Genomic DNA, 22,607 nt, shown 5'->3' with positions numbered 1-22,607 from the left:
AGCCACAACTACTGAAGCCCACACACCCTAGAGCCTGTGTTTTGCAGCAGGAGAAGCCACTGCAGTGAGAAGCCTGCACACTGCAACTAGAGAATAGTCCCCACTCAGCAACTAGAGAAAGCCTGCATGCAGCAGTGAAGAGCCAGTGCAGCCAAAAATAAAATTAAAAAGTTCTCAACAAAAAAGTTTTACAGTACGATCCATATTATAGTTGGTACTATTGAGGCTGTTTCCTAGGGAATAACTTGTATAACTATAAAACAGAAAGTTTGGCAGAATCACTTGTAGTAGGCCCATCTAATTTTGAAGAATTTTTAGTGTTGTGGGAAAGAATTTTGAATTAAAATTGTCTTTAAAAGGACTGGCAAAATTAATGACCCATCTCTGATTAGTTGTGTCTCCTTGATTCTAAAGAACATATGTATTTAAACAGATCATAGGTCAGACTTCAATCAATAAAATGTGTTAGCATTTATATATATTTCAGCATTTTACTTGTTTTCAGTTAGTGTTTGTTCCATGTGTTTCTCATGTTCTAAAATGCAATCAGTATAGGCTCTTGCAAATAAAAGTTTTTTGGATTTTTATATGTTTGCATTACTGTTCCTGATTCAGAGATAGCCATTAAAAAGTTTGATTAAAAAAAAAATCTAACAGCTCTTTGTGCATTGGAAATGAACATATTGAAGAGTTACATAATTTCATAAGATATGAAATACTGATAATGTATTTGGTAGAAGGCTGTTTCAGGGAACTTATAAAACAGGACCTTATATCAAACTAGTTTTGCAGGTTCTCTTTATGAAATTATTGCTGAAATGCATTATTCATGTTATGGCCTTTTCACAAGATCCAGGAACGAACTTTCAGCAGACATTAAAAAGATGGTTTGTGTATGATGTATGTGTGTATACTCAGTTGCTCAGTCATGTCTGACTCTTTGTGACCCCATGGGCTATATAGCCTACCAGGCTCCTCTGTCCATGGAATGAATTCTCCAGGCATAAAAACACTGGAGTGGGTAGCCATTTTCCTGCTCCTGGGGATCTTCTCAACCCAGAAATTGAACCCACATCTCTTGTGTCTCCTGCACTGGCAGGCAGATTCTTTAGCGCTGAGCCACCTAAGAAGCCCATGTGTATGATACATCACAAGAGATATTTATAGCAACTTGAATGTGCAGAGGTATGCAGGTGGTATTGTGTCATGTGTGCTATAAGGAAAATGGTAGGTCAGTTTGCTAGTAGAGTGAGATCTATTAATCTTAAGTTGTGAATTACAGGCACTTAACATTCCTAAATAATATTTCTCAATACTGAGTGGTTTTTAGTATATTCCTTAAATTTAGATTACCTTTCATTTGCTTATATGGACAAGATTTATTTAAATCTTTCATTTATTTAATAAAATGAAATGCAGAATGCGGCATTTTATAAAGAGAACCTGGCAAGCTGTAGCTGAATTAGGAGGATATAATGGGAATTTCAGGCTTGAGATATAAAGATTACTTAGGGCTGTCAAATGGCAACAAGCATGTTTTCTTGGAGGGCTGTTTCTAGAGCCTAAGTTGATAGTTACATCATTAAACTACTTCAGTATAATTTTCCAAGATTTGTTGGCTTCTCGAAGATTAGCATCTCCAGAGCAGTTAATGTTTATTTCTTGAAGTGTTTTCAAATTAAAGTGTTAGTCACTCAGTCCTGTCTGACTCTTTGCAACCCCATGGACTGTAGCCCACCAGGCTTTGTCTGTCCATGGGATTCTCCAGGCAAGAGTACTGGAGTGGGTGGTGAATCCCTTCCCCAGGGGATCTTCCCAAACTCTAGTCTCCTGCAATGCAGGCAGATTCGTGGGCTGTGAAAATTCTAAAGGAATTCTCCCTTGATTCCCTAACCTGTATTGTCCCTGCACTGGCCCCTGGAGAGAGTGGAGGGTGGTGAGTACTCACATAAAAGTGTTTATAAAAATGTGTTCGTTAGATTGTATATACGAGCCTGGTACCTTAAAAGAAGGTTGAAGCGTGCTTCATGCTAAGTTGCTTTGGTCATGTCCAACTCTTTGTGACCTCATGGACTGTATGTAGCCCACCGGGCTCCTTTATCCGTGGGATTCTCCAGGCAAAAATACTGGGGTGGATTTCCATGCCCGCCAGCAGGGGATCTTCCCAACTCAGTGATCGAACCCCTGTCTCCTGTGGCTCATGCATTGCAGGCGGATTCTTTACTGCTGAGCCACCAGAAGCCCCAAAAAAGGTTGAAGGAGAGGAGGGGGGGAAACAACTCTTCTGTAGTTTTATAGTTACAGTATAGTGAGATACATGGAAATGGGCTTCCCAGGTTTCACTAGTGGTAAAGGACCTGCCAACTAGTGCAGGAGAATTAAACGAGGGTTTGATCTTTGGGTCTGGAAGATCCCCTGGAAGAGGGCATGGCAACCCCTCCCAATATTCTTGCCTGGAGAATCCCCATGGACAGAGGAGCCTGGCGGGTTACAGAGTTGCAAAGAGTTGGACATGACTGTAGTGACAGCATGCATGTGTTTACGTGGAAATACTTACAGCTCAGGATTTTTCTTTTTTTTTTTTTTTAACAAAAAGGAAAAACAGTAAAAACGTATAATTCTTTTGGAGGAAAGGGGAGAAATCTGTTGAAGTAGTAAATCAAGAATTTATCTTGGATTTAAAAACAGAGTATGTAATTCCATGTATATTTTTGTAGCTTAAAGTCAGAAAATATAACTCCATTTTAAAATGCAGAAATTAATTTTTGTGACTCAAGATTTTTAAGGCATTTTTTATATTACTAAAACTGTTAGTAATATATGTTTAACCTTGATAATGCCAGTGTTGTCACCTTATGCCATAAGTGTATTGTCATTTCAGAAATCTTAGTATTCTTAATTTATACCATAGTTAACAGCTCTCTATAAAGAAAATCTTTTATCAGAAGATTGCAATTCTTAGAGATGCCAGCTAAGAATTGCAATCTTTTGATAAAAGATTTTCTTTACAGACTTGTTACTTACGGTATAAATTAAGAATATTAGGATCTCTGAAATGAAGATATACTTTTGCCACTAGTATATTAGTTGACAATAAGGAATTGGGGGTAAGCAAATAGAATAAGAAAGAAATAATGGAATGGATATTTTATTTATCGTACAGCATTATTAGTGTGGGTTAGAGTTCCTTAGCGTACGTTCTCTAGGAGCGGAGAACCTCTTAATTACATTATTCTGCATAATTGCTTGAAATAATTAGGTAAGATATTTAGCTCATTGGTCTTTATTGTACCATTTTATTAATGGGGAGGTAGTCTTACTGCCAGAACTTTTCATTTTAGTATATTCTAAATGAAACTTCAAATACGATTAATATATGCCAGAGGTAAACTGAGGTGCTGTTAAGCACATGCATAGTTTGATTGTTTTCTTTTCAGAGTGCTGCTGCTACAGCTGCAACCTTGGCACTCCCTGCTGGTGTGACTCCTGTTCAACAGATATTAACAAATTCAGGTAAATAGAAATAACTGAACTGTTACTTACTTAACTCAGAATATGGTACCATCTAGCCTTAGTTTCGGAGAAGGCAGTGGCACCCCACTCCAGTACTCTTGCCTGGACAATCCCATGGACGGAGGAGCCTGGTAGGCTGCAGTCCATGAGGTCGCTAAGAGTCAGACATGACTGAGCGACTTCACTTTGACTTTTCACTTTCATGCATTGGAGAAGGAAATGGCAACCCACTCCAGTGTTCTTGCCTGGAGAATCCCAGGGACAGGGGAGCCTGGTGGGCTTCTGTCTATGGGGTCGCACAGAGTCGGACACGACAGAAGCGACTTAGCAGCAGCAGCCTTAGTTTTGTCTTCCTTGAAACACAGAAAATTGTAATATTTCTTTTGCCATTTGGCTTACGTTATTAAAATAAGATGATTTGAGGACTATAGCTTATTAAACCATAGACACTGCTGAGGATGCAGTAAAGAAGATGAGAATTGTACTTTTGATCTATGAATGAAATACTATTTCTTGAAATAAAGTATGATTATCTAGAATGCTTATTTCACTTGGTCTTTTTTTCTAAATGCATTTAACCTGTGAAATAATTAAAGTTTTACTTAAATTTAAAACCTGCCAAATTAAGCTTAATTTGTTTGAACTAATTTGTGGCATTAAACTAAATCCTATAGTACTTTACTATAAAATAGCAAAATTTATTGCATTCTAATAGTATCTCTCTATAGGCTGGCAAAATTTACTTCTGAGCATAATGTTTGAAGAATTTATTTATCTGGATTTTAAGTATTTTCTTTGTAATATTAATTACGCAATTTCTTGTTATTTTGTTAATTTCTTAATTTTTGAAGAACAAACTTAGAAGCTTATCTTGCTGCATATTTTAATGAAATATAATTGCTTGCTACTTACCTCAAGATTGTGAATTATCTAAAACAATATTTTAGAGGGATTTTGCGTAAGCCAATCATGCAGTGTTATATGGCATTGATAATTGGTTCAGCAAACTCTTACTTTTTTTCATGTTGAAGCTAAGTTAATGCAATGCTTTGGTTCAAGATATTAATGCTTTATTATACTTTTGTTTCTTTAAAGCTTTGAAAATAAACAGCCCCTGAAATATTTGGTCTTACATGACTTATCAAAAATAATTTATGCTTTTAATCAATTTATAACCTGTTAAAACTTTTTTGGAAAACAGCTTTATCAGGAAAATAAAGTATTTTAAGCAATGTATTTCACCATATGTGGAAGTTAGAGAAGGTGAGGATTATAGTTTACTGTGTATAGATGACAGCCCTTAATAATAATGTTAATTTTCTTACTCAACAATTTCTGACATTCACTGTGGGCTGTCAGTCACTATAAATTTGTTTTATTTTGAGGTGGTCACTGCTGAAGTGGTAACTTGGAATGCATACTTTTTGCTTTAGGCCAGCTTCTGCAAGTGGTCAGAGCAGCCAATGGTGCCCAGTATATCTTTCAGCCTCAGCAGTCAGTGGTTCTGCAGCAACAGGTTATACCACAAATGCAGCCTGGTGGAGTACAAGCTCCTGTTATACAGCAGGTAAAAGTCTTTTAAGTTCTGACCACCATGGGGTTCTTTTGTCTTCTCCGTGCTTCCCTTTCCTTTTTCCACAGCTGTATCTACACATATTCTTAGACTCTTCTCCAATACTACACAACCTGTCATTCTGAATTTCTCCTGTACACCTCATAGCTTAACTTAGATTCAGTATGTTTGACTGAATTGTTATCACTACTAATGGTTTCTCCTCTCCCCCCACCCCCACCTTCCTTTTTATATGTGGCACCACTCTCCATCCAGCCTCCTAAGCTAGTTACTCAGCATTCATTCAACACACATTTACTGGGTGGCTACGTATCAGGGTCTTTGCAAGAGACTAAAGACTTAGGAGCTTAGGAGTGAACAAAGCAGGAACACGTCTAGTTTCATTTTGCTTTTGTATTATCTGGAAAGGGGTACATGGACTCCTCCCTTTTGCTTACCTCTAATATCTAAGGTACCATGAAGTTCTACCAGTTCTTAATAGTTCTTTTTTTCAGACTTCAGTTTAAACATGTTTTCAATCCTTTAATATATTTGAAGCAAGTTTTGTTTTCCCATACTCCGTTTTCATTTTCTTAGTTCATGTTTTCATAATTTCTAACTTAAAATACTGTGTTATCCTCTTGATTTCCCTGCCTCCAGTCTTATGCCCTCTTAAGTTGACTGCCACTCTATTTATAGTCATTGTTCTAAACATATGTAAATCTTTTTTGCTTATTGGAAAACATGTAAATTTCTCAGCATGGGTTGTAAGATCTTTTTTTGTGATCTTGATTTTTTTTTAATCTTTCCTGTTTATTTTTTGCCATGCTTCCAGTTTTTACCTGCTTCAGCTGTTATTTATATCAACGTTGACAGATAACTTGAATCTGCTTGTGTGCCAAGTGTTAAACACTTTTGTGAGGACAAAGATGAAAGAGAAATAGTTATTTTCTTGAGGATCTTGTGTACTGTGAAAAAGAGGTAGAGACAAAAACACATGTTTATATGATAGTATGATGAGGGAGGTTAGGTCAGAGGAGTCGCATTCATCAAACCTGTTCACAGCTTTCCCAGTTTTGCTCTGCTGGTTCTTCTGGGTTTCTCTTGATGCCAGTCTGTATAGAATGCCACCTTTGGCCTTCCTTCTAGCAGTTCTCCCCACTGTCCCCCCGGCAAACAGAGAAAGCCTGGCTAATCTCCCAAAACACAAATACTAGAACCTCTAGTATTACCTACTAGAGAAACTTCCTTGACCAGGTCTTGTTCCCCATAGCTGAGTTTAGTACTCGTTCCTGTCCTCTCATATGCTATATCGTATGTCTCTTACACCTTCTGTCTTTTTGAGTTGTTATTGTTTTGTCTATTGCACTTTATCTGTAAACTTGTGAAGAGAAATACTATCTTGTTATTTTTGCTTTCCTTGAACCTAGAGACAAGACATTGCCATTTAGTACTTTTAATTTATAACTGGGTATTCTCTGCTTTTTACTTAGTAACTATAATTATAAATATGTCCATTATAACAGATTAATGTTTATTAATATGTTCTTTCTGAGCTGCGATTTACTTCAGAACCCTAGAATGCAGAAGCTGGAAGGAACTTTAGAAGTCATCTGACTTGGTAGTTCGCAACTTCGGTTATATGATTAGAATTATCTGGGAAGCCTTAAATAAAATGAATAGATATTATCTCATATCAGTTAAATCAGAATATTAGAAGTAGTGACTTAGGTATCAATATTTTTAAATTACAGGTTGTTATAATTTGTAGCAGGGTTGAGAACCATTGACCTTAAACAATGAAGCGAGGTTAAATGACTTGCCTCTGCTACATCTTTATCTGTGATCTTAGAACTGGAACCCAAGGCTTCAGTTTCCAGATCAGTGTTCTTCATAGAGTGAAAGTGTAGCATAGTATTAAGAGCAGAACCAGAAAGCCTAGGTTCATGTTTTGTCTCCTAGTGACTAGATTGCAAGCTTTGCAAGTTATTAAACCTCCATACTTCAAGCAAATTAATAACATATAACTCTTGGCCTGGAATCTGAAATATACATAATAGCAATTACTTGATAAATGTAGCAGTTGTAATTTTTTAAAATCTGTTTTTCTTTAGAAATTTGAATGGTAAAATGAAAATTGAGTGGATCTGTACACTCAATAAACATTCCTCTTGTGCTTTGGTAGTTTTTACCTGTATATGAGATACGGCCATTTGAGGGTGATTCTTTCCCACTGGGGCCTGTTTCTGTGTATCAAATGATGAATCTGAGCAATTTGATCCTCTGAGTAGTTCCTAATGTGTAGTTTTTCTTTTGTCTTAGGTCTTGGCCCCTCTTCCTGGAGGGATTTCACCACAAACAGGTGTCATCATCCAGCCCCAGCAAATCTTATTTACAGGAAACAAGACTCAAGTCATACCTACAACAGTGGCAGCACCTACACCAGCACAAGCGCAGATAACTGCCACTGGCCAGCAGCAGCCACAGGCCCAGCCTGCTCAACAGCAGGCTCCGCTGGTGTTGCAAGTTGATGGAACTGGGGATACATCATCTGAAGAAGATGAAGATGAAGAAGAAGACTATGATGATGATGAGGAGGAAGACAAAGAGAAAGATGGAGCTGAAGATGGGCAAGTAGAAGAGGTAAGTTTAAGTAAAAGACTTGAAATGAGGACCTGCTCAGTTGTTCTTCCTTCACTTGGTGCCAAATTGATGAATTCTATGTTTTTAGAGGCTGTTAGGGTACTATACAATGTAAGATTTTAAATACTAAGATTTTAAATAATTTAAAAATTACTATACAGTGTAAGATTTTAAATAATGTTAAACTGTTAATAAGTTTTTTAGATTGTTCTGGATGTATTTATAAAATATTTCTGTAGCTGGTAACAAAAAGCAGACGTATACCAAATTAGGTTTTACTTAGAAATGTGATGACAGTGCAAGTAGTTCTAATTCTTTGACTTAATACATTCATCATGATGTGGCTTAAGGGTAAGACATTGGTAGAACCAGGTAGATGTGGTTCATCTTTTCCTTCAGTAATCTAAAACAGCATTTGGGAAGAGAAGACACTTCAGAGTTAAAATGTTGCATATTCCATACCAGTTCCTTAGATAACCTCATCTGCTCTTATTGTCTGTCAGCAGTTTCACAAACCATTTTTTCTTATTCATCTTTTGTTGTGTATTTCTAGAAGTACATAAATATATCTTTGTTTTCCTCAGTGCTCCAGCTTAGGTACTTATAGTCAAGATGGTGTTGGTCTTATCCACAGTTTTCACTGTTATTGCCTCCTGCAACAACCTAAGATGTGATCTTCTGGTTTATCTTCTTTCTTCTTTTAAATTAAGTAATGTTTTTTAAAGAGTACTATTTTATTAAATATTGAATAGATAAAACAAATAAAAAGTGTTTTATGGTGTAAACAACCCAGTGTCTGCATCTAATTAAAAAAAAAAAATCCCCTTACCAAACATAAAGTCCCCTGAGTGCCCCTCCCTAATCCCCATCTTCTTCCTTCTACCATCAGAGTATCCTTGCTCATGAATTGTGTGTTCGTCACTACCTTGCCTTTATATTTACCATAAGTATTTATATTCCTAAGGAGCATATTGTTTAGTTTTTCATGCCTGTTTAGAAGTGGAATAATTGTGTATTCTTCTGCAAGTTGATTTTTTTCCCAAGATGGTATTCTTGAGGTTCATCTAAGTTGTTGCATACACCTAAAAGTATTTTCACTGTTAAATGTTAAAAGTTTATCCATTTTTGTGATACATTGGGCATTAGGGTTGTTTCCACTTGTTAACTGTACAGTTATAAAATATTCTGGAATATGTCTTCTAGGGACACATTCAAGTGCTATACCTAAAGATTGAATTGCTGAATCATAAGGCATGCATATCTTCAAGTTACAATAAAATGGCACAATGTTGTACTAATTACACTTCTGGCATTCAGTATATAATGATGCATGCATTGTCTTCACCAATACTTGACATTGTCAGGCTTCTTAATTTTTTTTGCCAGTTTGGTAGGCAGAAAATTTTTCATTTTGATTTTAATTTTTATTTCCTTGATTAATGATGAGCAGCAAAAGGCTTCTGCTACACCACTTTTTTTTTTCAATTTTCTTTTTTGTTATAAACACCATAGCAAATTTTAAAAAGCTCTTTGAAAAGAGAAACATATAGTTCTTGATTTCCTGAGTGTACTTAATGCCTACCTACTCCTTCCCTGTACACAGTGGGATGATCAAAAGAAACAGGATTTTCAGGTGGGGGTGCCGGCGGCCATGGTCATCTGTATTTACTGGGTAGCCTCTTGACTCTTTCATGTATTCTTTGTAGGCAATCAAATCAAATGTGAAAAAATAGCAGTTTTTCTTGCCTAGTTGGCTAAGTTCTATAATATTGGTTAGAAACGGTAATAGTGGTGATAATTGCACATACTAAGTGCAAATTGTACACCTTAGAATGGTTAAAAATGATGAAATTTACCTCAGTAAATTTTTTTACATTTATGTTGGTGATAACTATTTTGAATTACAGAATATATACATATACATGTGTGTAAGTAGGTACAGGCTTAGAGACTTAAAATCTGTTTTTTCTTTAAATTGGAGTATAGTTGCTTTACAATGTTGTGTTAGTTTCTCCTATACAACAAAGTGAATCAGCTATATATATACACATATCACTTCTGTTTTTGGATTTCCTTCCCATTTAGGTTATCACAGATCATTGAGTCCTGTGCTATATAGTAGGTTGTCATTAGTTATCTGTATTATACATAAGAGTGTATATATGCCAATCCCAATCTGTCCCACCCCTGCCTTCCCCTTTGGATCCATACACTTATTCTCTGTGTCTCTGTTTCTGCTTTGCAGGTGAGTTCATCTGTACCATTTTTCTAGATTTCATAGTTTATATACAGTATTTGTTTTGATTATTTTTCTTTCCATTTTTATTTTGCCCTAGCTTCTCTTTCTTCATTAATTAGAAATTAGAGTTGTATGTTTTATTGTCTGTCACAACTGAGGTCAAGGTTAACTTGATTGGTCATTTTATGTTCTAGCTAGATCTTGGCATTTGATTCTCTTCGTTAGTGAGATCAAGATCCCCCCCTTTAAAATGTGGTTGCCTTAGTTATGCTTTAAGCCTCCACCAGAAGACATACTAATTTGTATTCCTAGTCTTTAATGTCAAGACTAGCTAGGCTGCCGACCTTTTTTATATCCTTGTTTTCCTTTTCCAACTTCACCAGTGTTTTCTTTTTTTTACACAGCTGCTTCTGGTGGTACACATACCATTATCTCATTAAATCTTCATATTTTCCTAGGTCCACTTGTAGACAAATAGTTACTGGAAAGAGTTATCTTCTTGTGCTATTCTGAAAAAATGAAATAAAGTAACATCTTTTGAGTCATATAAATTATATAGCTTAACTATTTTAATTACTATATTTAATTTCTTGCTGGAATTTCAGTGACACTGGCAGAATCTTAACATAGCCAATTAACAATATGTTCATGGTGTATGTGGATCTGTCTGGCCCTTGGTTCTCAAAGAACTTCAAGGTCACTGTGTTTCTTTTCAGTGAATATTAGAAGGACCTTTTTTTAGTAAGACATGAAATATAAATAAATGAACTCTCTTTTTTAATTTTTAGGAACCTCTCAATAGTGAAGATGATGTGAGTGATGAGGAAGGACAGGAACTCTTTGATACAGAAAATGTTGTTGTGTGCCAGTATGATAAGGTAAGGATTTAATCAGTTCTTTACTGTCTGAGCCACTAGGGAAGCCAGTCATCAGGTTACTAACATTTTTGCTATTGTAATTTCTTTCTTAAACCATCCTGTCTGCCGTGTTCAAGCATTTGGTTAGCTGATTGGTGCCTCTTAGAAACTTGAGTATAAACTGTGTGAATGAAAACAGTGTTATACTTTAGTAGATTATTTTAATGGCGTGAGAAATTAATTTGTATAACTATAGTTGAAAAATAAGTTATGCATGAAATCATAAAAAGTATGTTGTTTTCCATTTAGATTGTGTCTCCCAACTTATTAACAAAGTAAAGCCAGTTTATATTGTCTTTTAATATGAATATTAAGTAAGTGGGATAACCCTATTTTCCCTCTGACCTCAACTACCTCAAAACTTAAAAGGCTTTAATTGAACCTTTCTGTAGCCTTTTGAATGAGGGTAATAAACAAGACTGGTAACTAACAAAAGATACGTTTTTACTGAAAGTTATTTTAAATTATTTAACTTTGCTGTATGCAGTCCATGGGGTCGCAGAGCCATACACAATGTGGGGACTGAACAACAACAAAATTTTGGTAGCAATAGAAAAATTTTAAACTAGGTTCTATGAAAATTAGCTATTGACTCCTTAATTTCTTAATTCTTAAAAAGGATGTTACTTCTCAAGTATTTTTGTTATAGTTTTGGCATTGTCGAGATTTTTTTGTTTATTGAAACATTTAATCAGAATTGTTTTCTGGCTATAGCCATTAAATTTATAATCCACAAATTATGCTTCATTTTTATAGTTTAATTTCAACAGAGATCTTTTCCGAGTGTTGAAAACTATGATAGATATAGTTGGGTTTTATTTATAAGCACTTCTCATTCACTAAACATCTATTTATTAAGTGCCTAATTGTGTCAAGTACTAGAAGTGAAAGTGAAAGTTGCTCAGTCGTGTCTGACTCTTTGTGACCCCATGGACTGTCCATGAAATTCTCCAGGCCAAAATACTGGAGTGGGTAGCCTTTCCTTTTTCCAGGGGATCTTGCCAACCCAGGGATCAATCTATACTCATGCAAAATTTGTGCTCTTTATGCCCTCTTTTACAAATGATGAAAGTCTTAAATTTGTGTTGCTTTTATAAAATGAATATTATAAATAGCCATGTTTATTGCAAACATCTGTAGGAAAAATGTTTAAAAAATGAATCTTATCATTTCCTAATGTAAAGGTAAAATTAAGCCAGTTAAGTACCAGTGAAATTATAGAATTAGGTTAGTGAGGTCACTGATTCAGAGTATCAGGGCATCCACTTTTGTACCTTATGACTACTAAGTTAAGCACTCATAATACCTTACACCAAGCACATGGTAATACAAGTAATTTCTTGTTATATGCATTTGGAGGAAAAGTATTGAAGTTGAAACAACAGGGGATACCAGTAAATCTTTATTGTCAGGAAGACTCAAGGGACCCTGTTGGCAACCAGATTATCCAGAATGCAGTATCATGATAGCAGGATGTCAGATACATAAGAAAAGGACCTTTACCTTAGCTTGACTGAGGAATATGCTTCTAAGTATTTTCATATTATAAGAGACTAGTATTCTCCTTTGTACACTTAATATTTTTAACGTTAAAATTGGTTTGTTTTGCTCATGGAGGCAATATTTTAATGTTTTAAAGTAAATTTAAAAGTAACTTTTAAGTAGTTTGTTGTATGGTAAACAGTTTTAAAGTTTACAGAGATCTAATTTTTATTATCAAATGAGTTTTGGAGATTGGAGGGTTTTAGCCAACAGTGTAAGAATGGTGGTGTTCTGAAATGGGCTTGGGTGTAGTTTGAGGCAACTTGAACTTTAGGAGTTTATTTTTGAAGCCTAAATTTCAACAGTGAGTCAGTTTTAGCAGCAGTCATACAAAGAATTGATTGTGTTGCCAGTCAGATGAGAGCTTTAAATCTAATAATGAGGCAGAGTTCTCACATAGTATGGATAGGTAAGGACTGATGGCATCAGGTATTGAGGCATCGGCCTTGTTTGTAGATAGTGTTACTTAATATTTTTGTCATGAGGAAAGTTCAGAGGCCTTTTTCCTTGCACTCAGTCCTGTATACTCCTTTATACAGGACTTAATGTAAGGCCAGTAAATGAATTGTTTTTCAAGTTATATTTTGTGATTTAGTCAAGTAAAAATATTTACTACTTACTACTCAATATGACTTCAGTACTTAGTATATGGAATATTACTTGATGCATATGATACTTTCTATATTTGCTTTTTGCAAGTTGTCTTGCAGCAAACTGCAGTTTCTTTACTTGTCTGTGGAATTCTTTTTTCCTGGCTACTCATTGCTTGTTTATTTAATTCCATATCTTTCAGCTTATAGTTACTTGTTCCGTACTAGAAATAAATTTATATATCCATTTTTAGGATAATTAATACTTTCTCTATAGGAAGTCAAAGAGAAAAGGAGACAGAGATCTTTTTATTCAAGAAATACTTAATAGTGTCTGTGATGTTCCAGGGCACTCACTGTTCTAAGAGCTTGAGATAAGCCAGTGAACAAAACAAAACAGTCCCTGCCATTTGGAAGCTTACTCTAGTTGAGGGAGAAAAGGCTAAAACATAACAAAAAGATAAAACAAATTACAGTTACCTTAATACAACACTGGGGCTAATTGCATGTAACTTAGAGGCAGCCTTCTGTATCTGTGGTTCGTCTGTATATGTATAGTCATCCAACCACAGTCCACTTAATTCTGTGGTATTTATTATTGAAAAATACCTGTGTATAAGTTGATTTGTGCATTTCCAAACCCATACTGTTAAAGGTTCAACTGTAATTAATATGCTTTGTTAGAAGTTGATAATTAGTGTGGGTAATTATAGAGTGGGAAAGGAAACAGGATCAAAGGCTTGATGAAAGTTAGCCATGTCGTTATTTGATGGCATACCTGCCTTCTTTGTGTGAGAAGCAGCAAGGAGGCCAGTGTAGCTGGGCTTGGGGGAGCAGTATAGCAGGAGATTAAATCAGGTCAGTGAGGGCAGGCGGTGTGGTGTAGGACTTTGTGAGGACATGGGCTCTCACTCTGAGTGAGAAGCTCTTGGAAGGTTTCAAATATACAAAAGTAGTATCACTTACATTTTAATCTTAAAAAAAAAATTGCTTTGTTGGGAACAGAATATAGAAGAAACAAAGGTTGAAATGTAGAAGAAACAAAGGTTGAAATGAGATTAATAGAGGGAAATCATAGTAATCCACATGAGTGAAAATGGTGATTAAGGCTAGGATGATAGCATTGGAAGTGATGAGAAGCATCTGGATCTTGGATGTTTTGAAGGAAGAGTCAACAGGCTTTCCTGACTCTTGTGTATGTGGAAGAAGATAAAAAAGGGAATCAAGAATGACTCCAGGATTTTTTTTTTTTTTAATGAGGAATTAGTCAAAAGAATGAAGATACCATCAACTGAGATGGGAAAAGCTGCAGATGGAGCAGATTTAGGAGGGGAGAGTGGCTGGTTTGGGACATGTTAGTTTTATATCTGTTAGATGTTCAAATCATCCATCCTAAGGTGTTAAGTGTAATAATCTAAATAGTGTAATTAGACCAGAGTTATAAGACCACTTGGACTTCTCTGGTGGCTCAGTGGTAAAGAATCCACCTGCCAGTACAAGAGACACAAGAGACATGGGTTTGATTCCTGGGTCAGGAAGATCCCCTGGAAAAGGAAATGGCAACCCACTCCAGTACTCTTGCCTGGAAAATCCCATAGACAAAGGAACCTGACAGGCTTCAGTCTAGGGGAAGTCACAAAAGAGTCAGCTACGACTTAGTGACTAAACAACAACAAAATAAGACCACTTAATGTAAGAGGCCCTCTTCTGAATACTGTTTCACTTTATTATACTCTATTTTGCTTTAATAAATGAGAAAAGATAGATATATGGTAAATTTATATATAGCTTAAGTTAGTGATCTTAAGGAAGGGCATGAGAGTGGTTTTCAAATATATGAAGTATTCACTGTTTTTTAGATTAACTTTCCAAAAGGCAGGACTAGGATCAATAAGAAGTTTGGGGTAAGCAGCTTTTAGTAAGGGGTAAAGTATGAAAGACTTGCAAGGGGGCTGTCCCAGGAAGGGATAACTGAATTTGCAATTCTTCACCTTCCACTTTTAATCACACTCAAGCAGACACTAAACAGTGATTTGCCAAGAATACTCATGCAGACTGTTTGCATGGGGATGTTAGACCATGGAGTTTTAGCAGTGGGATAAGAAAATGCCTGTACATAGTGAGAATTTCTGCATTATTATGGAAAACAGCCTGATAAATAGAAAGCGTCTTGGACTGGGGCAAAGGAATCATCTTTTGTCACTTAATTGTGATATGTCATTGATCATCTCATTGAACTTCTCCAGGCTGTAATTTTCTCCTTTTAAAATGAAAGCCTGAAATGGGAGTGATGCTTATGATTGAAGGTAAGGGAGAGAGTGAAGACCTGGAAATCAGTTAAAAAGTATTTTAATATGTCGTATGACAAGAGGCTATTGATGCAGTAACTAGAAACTTATTGGTGGCCTTTTAGAAAACAGTTGCCAGGTGTCCTGAAGACAAGTAAAGTAGAATTAGAGATAAAATAATAATTAGAGAAATACTAATATTAGTATGAATTCTTATACTGGGGGGCCACAGTATTTAAAAAGTCAGCAATATGTAAGTTGTTAGTGTATGTGAGGAAGAAGAGAGTAGTTGTAAGCATGATACCAATAATGAGGAAAAAATGTCCTGGTGGTCAGTAGATAGGGAGAATGAAGAAAAGCCTATGGTTAATTAAATCGTATAGACTTAAAAGGAGTTACAGAGAAAAGGCAAAACATAAAAAGTGTTCTAGAAGCATCAGAGAGAACAAAGGGTATTCCTGTTTTAAATATTTGCCTCTAAAGAATTGTATAGGAAATGACACGTATATGCAGACCTGGTAGAGATTAAAATAATTTGCAGAGAAACATTATTAACTACTTTAATGAACCCAAATACTAAGAGCTATAAAATAAATATTAATTATAGACTTTTGAAAAATTCACCTAGCTAATTGGTTTTTTTGAGAGAGAGATTGTATCAAACTATTAAAATGCAATTTGACCACAGTTGTATGAAAATAGAAATCAGATGGAGATTAAACAATATGCTACTGAACTTGAAAATACTTTGAGACAAATGAAAATGGAAATACACCATACTAAACATGTAGAATACAGCAAAAGCAGCTCTAGGAAGGAAGTACATAGAAATGCCTACATCAAGAAACAAGGAAAAATCTCAAACAATCTAACTTTACACCTAAAGGAACAGGAAGAAGCCCAAAGTTAATGGAAGGCTGGAAATAACAAAGATCAGAGGGACTAAATGGAGACTAAAAAGATAATAGAAAAAAAGATCAATGAAACTAAGAGCTGATTATTTGTAGAGATAAACAAATTTGACAAACCTTAGTGAGACTCAAAAAGAGAAAAGAGAGGATTCAAATCAAATGAAAGAGTTAACAACTGATAATAGAAATACAAAGGATCATATGAGACTACTGTGAATAATTATACTTTAACAAATTGTTCCATATAGAAGTAGATAAATTCCTAGAAACATAAAACCTTCTAAGACTGAATCATGAAGAAATTAAAAATCTGAACATACTGATTACTAGTAAGGAGATTGAATCAATAATGAAAAACTTCCCAATAAACAAAAGTCTAGGACCAGATGGTTTCACTGGTAAATTCTACCAGACATTTAAGAAAAATTAATACCAATCCTTCTCAAATGGTTCGAAAAAACAGAAGAAGACAAAACATTTTTAAAATCATTTTACAAGACCAACGTTAGTTACCTTGATACCAAAACTAGACCAGGGTGCCATAAGAAAAGAAAATTATAAGCTGGTATCATCCTGATGAGTATAGATGCAGAAGTGCTCAACAAAATATTAGAAAACTAAATTCAGCAATTTATTTAAAAAGATCATATACCATGATCAAGTGGTATTTATTCCAGGGATTCAAGGAAGGCTCACCATCTTCAAATCAGTGTGATATACCATGTTGACAACATGAAGGACAAAAATCATGGGATGGTCTCAGTAGGTGCTGAAAAAGCGTTTGACAAAATGTAACATAAAAAGTCTCAACAATATTGTTGTGGAGGTAATGTACCTCAACTGAATAAAGGTCATATATGACAGACCCACAGGTAACATACTCTGAAAAGCACAGAGCTTTTCTTTTAAGATTAGAAAAGAGACAGGCATGTTCACTCTCACCATTTTTATTCAGCACTGGATGGAAAGTCCTAGTCAGAGCAGTTAGGCAAGAAAAGGAAATAAAACACAAATGAAGAAAGGAAGGAGTAAGACTCATTATTCGCAGGTAACTTGATACTACAAAAAAAATGCTAAAGACTCCACCAACAAACTGTCAGAACTATAAATGAGTTCAGTACAGTTGCAGGATACAGAAATCTGTTGGGTTTCTATGCACTAATAATGAACTATCAGAAAGAGAAAATAAGAAAACAATCCCATTAACAACTGCAGCATAAAGAAAATCTAAACAAAAAACCCTGAATTTATAGATACAGAGAACAGATGGCCAGAGACAGGGTTTGGAGGTTAGGTGAAATGAGCGAAGGTGGTCAAAGACACAAACTTCAAGTTATAAGTATTCACGGATACAATGCACAGCATGATGACTACAGTTGATGACACTGTGTATTTGAAAGTTAACAAAGAGCTTAAATGTTCTCATCACAGGAAAAAAATTTGTAACTATGCATGGTGATGGATGTTAACAGGCTTAACTGTGGAGATCATTTTGCAGTATACACAGAGATCTAGTCATTACTTTGTACATCTGAAACTGCTATGTTACTTGTCAATTATATCTCAAAAAAGAAAACAGTTTGCAATTGCAATAATATACATGTTTGGTGTGTGAATGGGTTTTGTTGTTGTTTGTTTCCTCTTTTTATTTTATTTCATGCATTTTTTACTTATTTATTTAGATACACAGAAGTAAAAACAAATGGAAATTTCATCTCAAGGATGGCATTATGAATCTTAATGGAAGAGATTATATATTTTCCAAAGCCATTGGAGATGCAGAATGGTGAAAAGAGTTGGTTCATTTTCTTTTATAAATAAAACAAAAGAAACTTAAAAAAAAATTTAAAGTGGACAGTTTGAAACTTGGGACATATACCAACCAAAACTTAACTTCTGCATGTCAGAAAAGTGCAGTAGAAGCAGAGCTACTGGAACAAAGAGACCTTGACGACACAGACACTACTTCTAACTGGCAAGCCATGGAACTGTAGCACCTGGGGTTGTTGGGGTGGGGAGGGTGGGGATTTGTGTAAGAAAACCAGAGTTGTCGATTTTAAATACAGGTACCTGCCACTGGTGATTAGCATGTAAAGCTTTGTTTATATTCCTTCCTCCAACTTGAGTTCAGCCAGAAGATACTTGTTGGAATGAACTGAAGAAACTTCCCTTTTGATAGATTGAACTGAAACTGCTTATTGTACGTGGTTATATTTGGTAAAAATTGCGTGTTGAGCTTTTTACAAAAGGGTAAGAATTATGGTGTTGAATTTTAATTCACTTGTATAAGGAAACAGTTTAGAACTCTTATAGGTCTTAAATATTTTTACTTGCTGTTCTCCCTCAGTAATATATACCTCTTCCTTCCCTGCTTGATGAAACATCTATTTACAAGTTAAAGGAAGTGTATAATCAGTAATTACAGTTTGGAGACAAAATTTACCTAGGAGTGGATGTTTATTTTAATTAGGTTTTCAGACTCATTATAAAGACTTGGGTCTTGTCTGAGTTGAGCAGAATTAAAATGACAACTTCAGTTTCCTAACAGAATTGTATTTGTTTCTTTTAGTCCCACACCTTAAAAAGAAACCCCAAGTGGCTCCTCAGGAATGCAGTTTTGTTGCACACAGGTACCATCTAGCTGGAATTATATACATATGAATAGATAATTTTCCTGTTGGGCTGAAGTGTATGCTTATATATATGTTTAGTCTTTAAGCTAAACAAACATTTAGATAACATTCTGTGCATTGATTGATGCATTGGGCAGGTGGTGAGGACCTGGATTTTTATCAAACAGTTTAGTAATTTTAAAAGTTTCTTGTGTTTACTAGTAAAGAATTTTAAAACTCTTATTCTAATTGAACACATTTTTTAAAATGCAACTTTGTAATTTGAGGAAGAAATTTTTGGGGTTAGAGGAGGGTGGGCCACTAAGTACATACTTACCTCTCTTGCACTGGCCCTTCCAGGCCGCTGATAATACAGACATGGGCTCCAGTTTGCACATCGGGAAAACAGCATAGAAATTTGACTTGTATATTAAAAACAGTAGAAATGTAATATGTATATGAAGAATGCATAGCTCTGTATTCTGTAAGGGGCTCTAAAGAACGATGTGGCAGTGCTCTATGTTCAGTGTGAACGAGTTGCTTGGGAGAATTGCAGGAACACGTGTCCTCACCTTTGTTCTTAACACCTAATTCTTTTCATGGTTTATTTTGACAAAATTCACATGTGTTTAACTTGTATATTGATTTTTTTTTAAGTCTTCCACTTTTGTCTTCCTTTTATTTGCCTTTGTGTTTCCAGAAGTAACAGAGAAACACTTTAAAGTACGTTGCAGAGAAAAACTGTGAGCTGTTTTATATTGTTTTTTGTTTTTTTTTTTAGCACAAATCTTTAAACTTCTTGAAAAGGCTAATTTTTTTTTTCTTTTGCCTACTTCCCTCCCAAAATACCACCTTGGTCCCTTTAACTTATGTTCTGAACTTTGATATAAATGGTGGTTTCTAGCATGCTAGTAGTTAGATTTATTTCGATGCCATATCTGGTGATACGGTTTTAATTTTTACTATATTAGTTTTTTGGAGGTTTATTTGTTTACCCCACTATGCTCAAAGCACACGCAGGTTTTTTGTTTTGCTTTGTTTTTTTTGAGCCTGGGAGGAGAGAGGAAGGGAGTAAAATCACAGAAGTCCTGTTGTTCGTTTGTCCTTCAGTATAGTTGCTAGTAGGTTTATATTTACCTGGTGAAGAAGTCAGTGACCTGAACTACCTATAAAAGTTTAGCATTGCTGCAGTGTTGATTGAAACCCTTTGGCTATCTAGTAGTTCTTACGCTACTGAACCTTGGATTACTATATGATACTCAGCTTATATTTTGGACTCTCTATGTAGACAAAAACATTGTATTCATAATAGAATTGTATACTAGCCTGTTTTTATAACATTGAAATATGAACAACCACTGCTTTCAGTGTGACTTAGTAGGGTTGTTTTGAAGCAGGAAATAACCATTTATATTTGCACCTGTGTGTATTGCATATCAATTATAACATACTTGGCAAGCGCTTTTCTTTTACCTGTGAAAATTCTGAAAACTGGTCCAAACAACACTGCATACCAAATTGTGCTCTTATATATCACTGCATTGTGTTCCTTTACAGTCAAATAGCATGTTTTAGTTTTATTATAGTGGCTTGCTGTAAGAATGCCACTTGCTTATCTTTTATTGTACTTGAATTGTTAATCATGCTTTTAACATTTTATTTAACATCATTTCATTAGGTTCCATTAAAAATGTCATTCCTTTGAAAATGCAAGGATTCCCACTTTCAAAATTTTGAAGTAAAGATAACGTTTATTCAAAGAAGGAAAATAGTTCAGACTTGGTATTATGAAATAAGTGAAGGTTTCAGAAAAGGATTTGTTTAGATTTGCACAGATGATGATGGCACCTTTTATTAAAAAACAATCAACAGTGCTAAGGAAAATTTACACAAAAGTACTAGGTTTAAGTGTGAAAATGTGTGCCTTTCAGTGTATGTACTCTTTTTTTTTTTTTGGTGGTCATTTGGATAATCAGACCATTTGAATGGCTGAGAGCACATTTAAATTCTGTGGAGTGCCACATTTGGCTAAAACAACTCTAATGTGCAATTAGTTTCTGGACTAAAATGTCTGTTATATGAGGGGGATCTTTATATTGGGCTTTTATATTTTTTTAAATGTTCACATTTCTTTCTATTAAATGCCATCATAGCACCACATTTATATTGTTGCCTCTCTTAAAATCAAAGCCACCTTGATGATGTTCTTTTTGGCATGCATCAAGATTTGAGCAGTGTGTATAGCGATTAAAATGTGTTCTTGAAGAGCATAGTCTAATAGACTCTGGTTTAGACTGCAAGAACATAAAAATAAAAGTATAATAGCTTTTGTATAAAGATTTTCTTTTGCTATATGAAAATCAAGGATTTGGTTTGCTTTTTTTCTGGCTTTTATGGAGGAATGAAAAGTGTTATCTCCTTCTAAGAGTAATTTTTGATTATCTTATAGCAATAATGTCACCATTCTTTTCAGAAATAAATAAACCTTGTATAAGAAATCAGACATAATTTTCTTGGGAGCTCCCTTTATATCTTAGCTTTTTCTTCCTCTTAAGAAAATTCCTGTATTTTCAGATTATTTCATCTTGAACTTTTTTGAGCTTTTGTGCAATGTAATATTTTATTGATCCACCTTTGTACATTTTCATTTTATTTCATACATCTATCTATCTCCCACCTATCCATCTGAATCGGCTGTTTCAGGTTTTTAATTCATTGGTTAAAAAATAGTTGCTTTATATATTTCCTCATGGGTTTATGTTAAATAGTTTTGCATTTTAATCTATTATGCTATGGAAATTATTCTGAAGTTTGTATTCCCTTTTTAAGTCTGCCTTAGTCTATTTTTTGTCATTTTTTATGGTTTAAGGAAGAACACACAGAACTTGATATTTTTATTTTGAGGAACAAGAAAAATTGTTTTCTTTTAGGAGAAGAACTACACTGAGTTATTAACTACTATTTCAAGTTAAGTTTCCTTAAATCATCCGGTATGCTTCAGGGCTACAATTTGGGGGGAGGAGCTAATTCTTTTTGCTGTTCTGAGCTACTATTGTCAACTGCTGTTGTACATACTGTTATGTGTAAGGGCGTAAATATATTTATTATGTTTGTAAAATTCATTCTGTACAATTGCAGATCAAGGTTGCTCTTCTGTGATATACGGGATATTATGTTTTAAAGACCATCTTGGAATACAATTAGAGAACTTAGTATTTTGATGTACTAAGACCTATTTTAAGTTTAATATTTTACCTTTGCAAAAACTTTAATTAAAGATGTTATTTAAAAAAAGTAATGCTGCTTGCTTTGCTTACTAGTTTATAAAATTGTTATATAGATAACTGAATAAAACTATAGAGTTGAGAAAGGAAAATGCTTCACATTGTTAATAAGTTCCATTATCAAAAAGAGGTATCATTAAATTCTATACCTTTAATTGGGGTGGGATGTCAGTCTGAATATTAAACTGTTATAAATTCTTAGTACTTTTTAAAAGGAATAGTTGTAATTTCTAGGCACACAGGAATTTAAATTGGGCTAAAGCCACACCAACAAAGTGTAACTAAAAATTGATATAAATAACATATTGTATTGAGTATTTCTACTCCAAAGAATAGATTACTTAGGATAAAATTATTTGAGAACAACCTTGTTTTTTAATTTCACTGTTTAGCTATATATTTTTATTTTACTTTAGAGTTTGTAAATAGTTGCATAAAAGAATCAGATCATTAAGGCCTGTACTACATATTGAATATATTTTGTGTTATTTTAGAAAGTATTAAATAATTAGCAAG

At 34.6% G+C, this 22,607-nt stretch overlaps 1 protein-coding gene across 1 annotated transcript in view; it reads left to right on the top strand.

Moving 5' to 3' along the window:
• The window catches only part of GTF2A1 (general transcription factor IIA subunit 1), a 38,273-nt gene extending 16,168 nt beyond the window's left edge, over nucleotides 1–22,105 (top strand). Inside the window, exons 5-9 of the mRNA XM_061429623.1 lie at nucleotides 3,438–3,513; nucleotides 4,947–5,080; nucleotides 7,388–7,708; nucleotides 10,736–10,825; nucleotides 17,878–22,105. Coding sequence (XP_061285607.1) covers nucleotides 3,438–3,513; nucleotides 4,947–5,080; nucleotides 7,388–7,708; nucleotides 10,736–10,825; nucleotides 17,878–17,985 — 729 coding nt within the window. The 3' untranslated portion in view covers nucleotides 17,986–22,105. The remainder of the gene's footprint in view (nucleotides 1–3,437; nucleotides 3,514–4,946; nucleotides 5,081–7,387; nucleotides 7,709–10,735; nucleotides 10,826–17,877) is intronic.
• The last annotated feature ends 502 nt before the right edge of the window (nucleotides 22,106–22,607 follow it).

This window comes from Bos javanicus, chromosome 10 (assembly GCF_032452875.1).
Source record: "Bos javanicus breed banteng chromosome 10, ARS-OSU_banteng_1.0, whole genome shotgun sequence".
Taxonomy (NCBI): domain Eukaryota; kingdom Metazoa; phylum Chordata; class Mammalia; order Artiodactyla; family Bovidae; genus Bos; species Bos javanicus.
The sequence above is the reverse complement of the archived record's forward strand: the minus strand, read 5'-3'. Positions and strand labels throughout refer to the sequence as shown.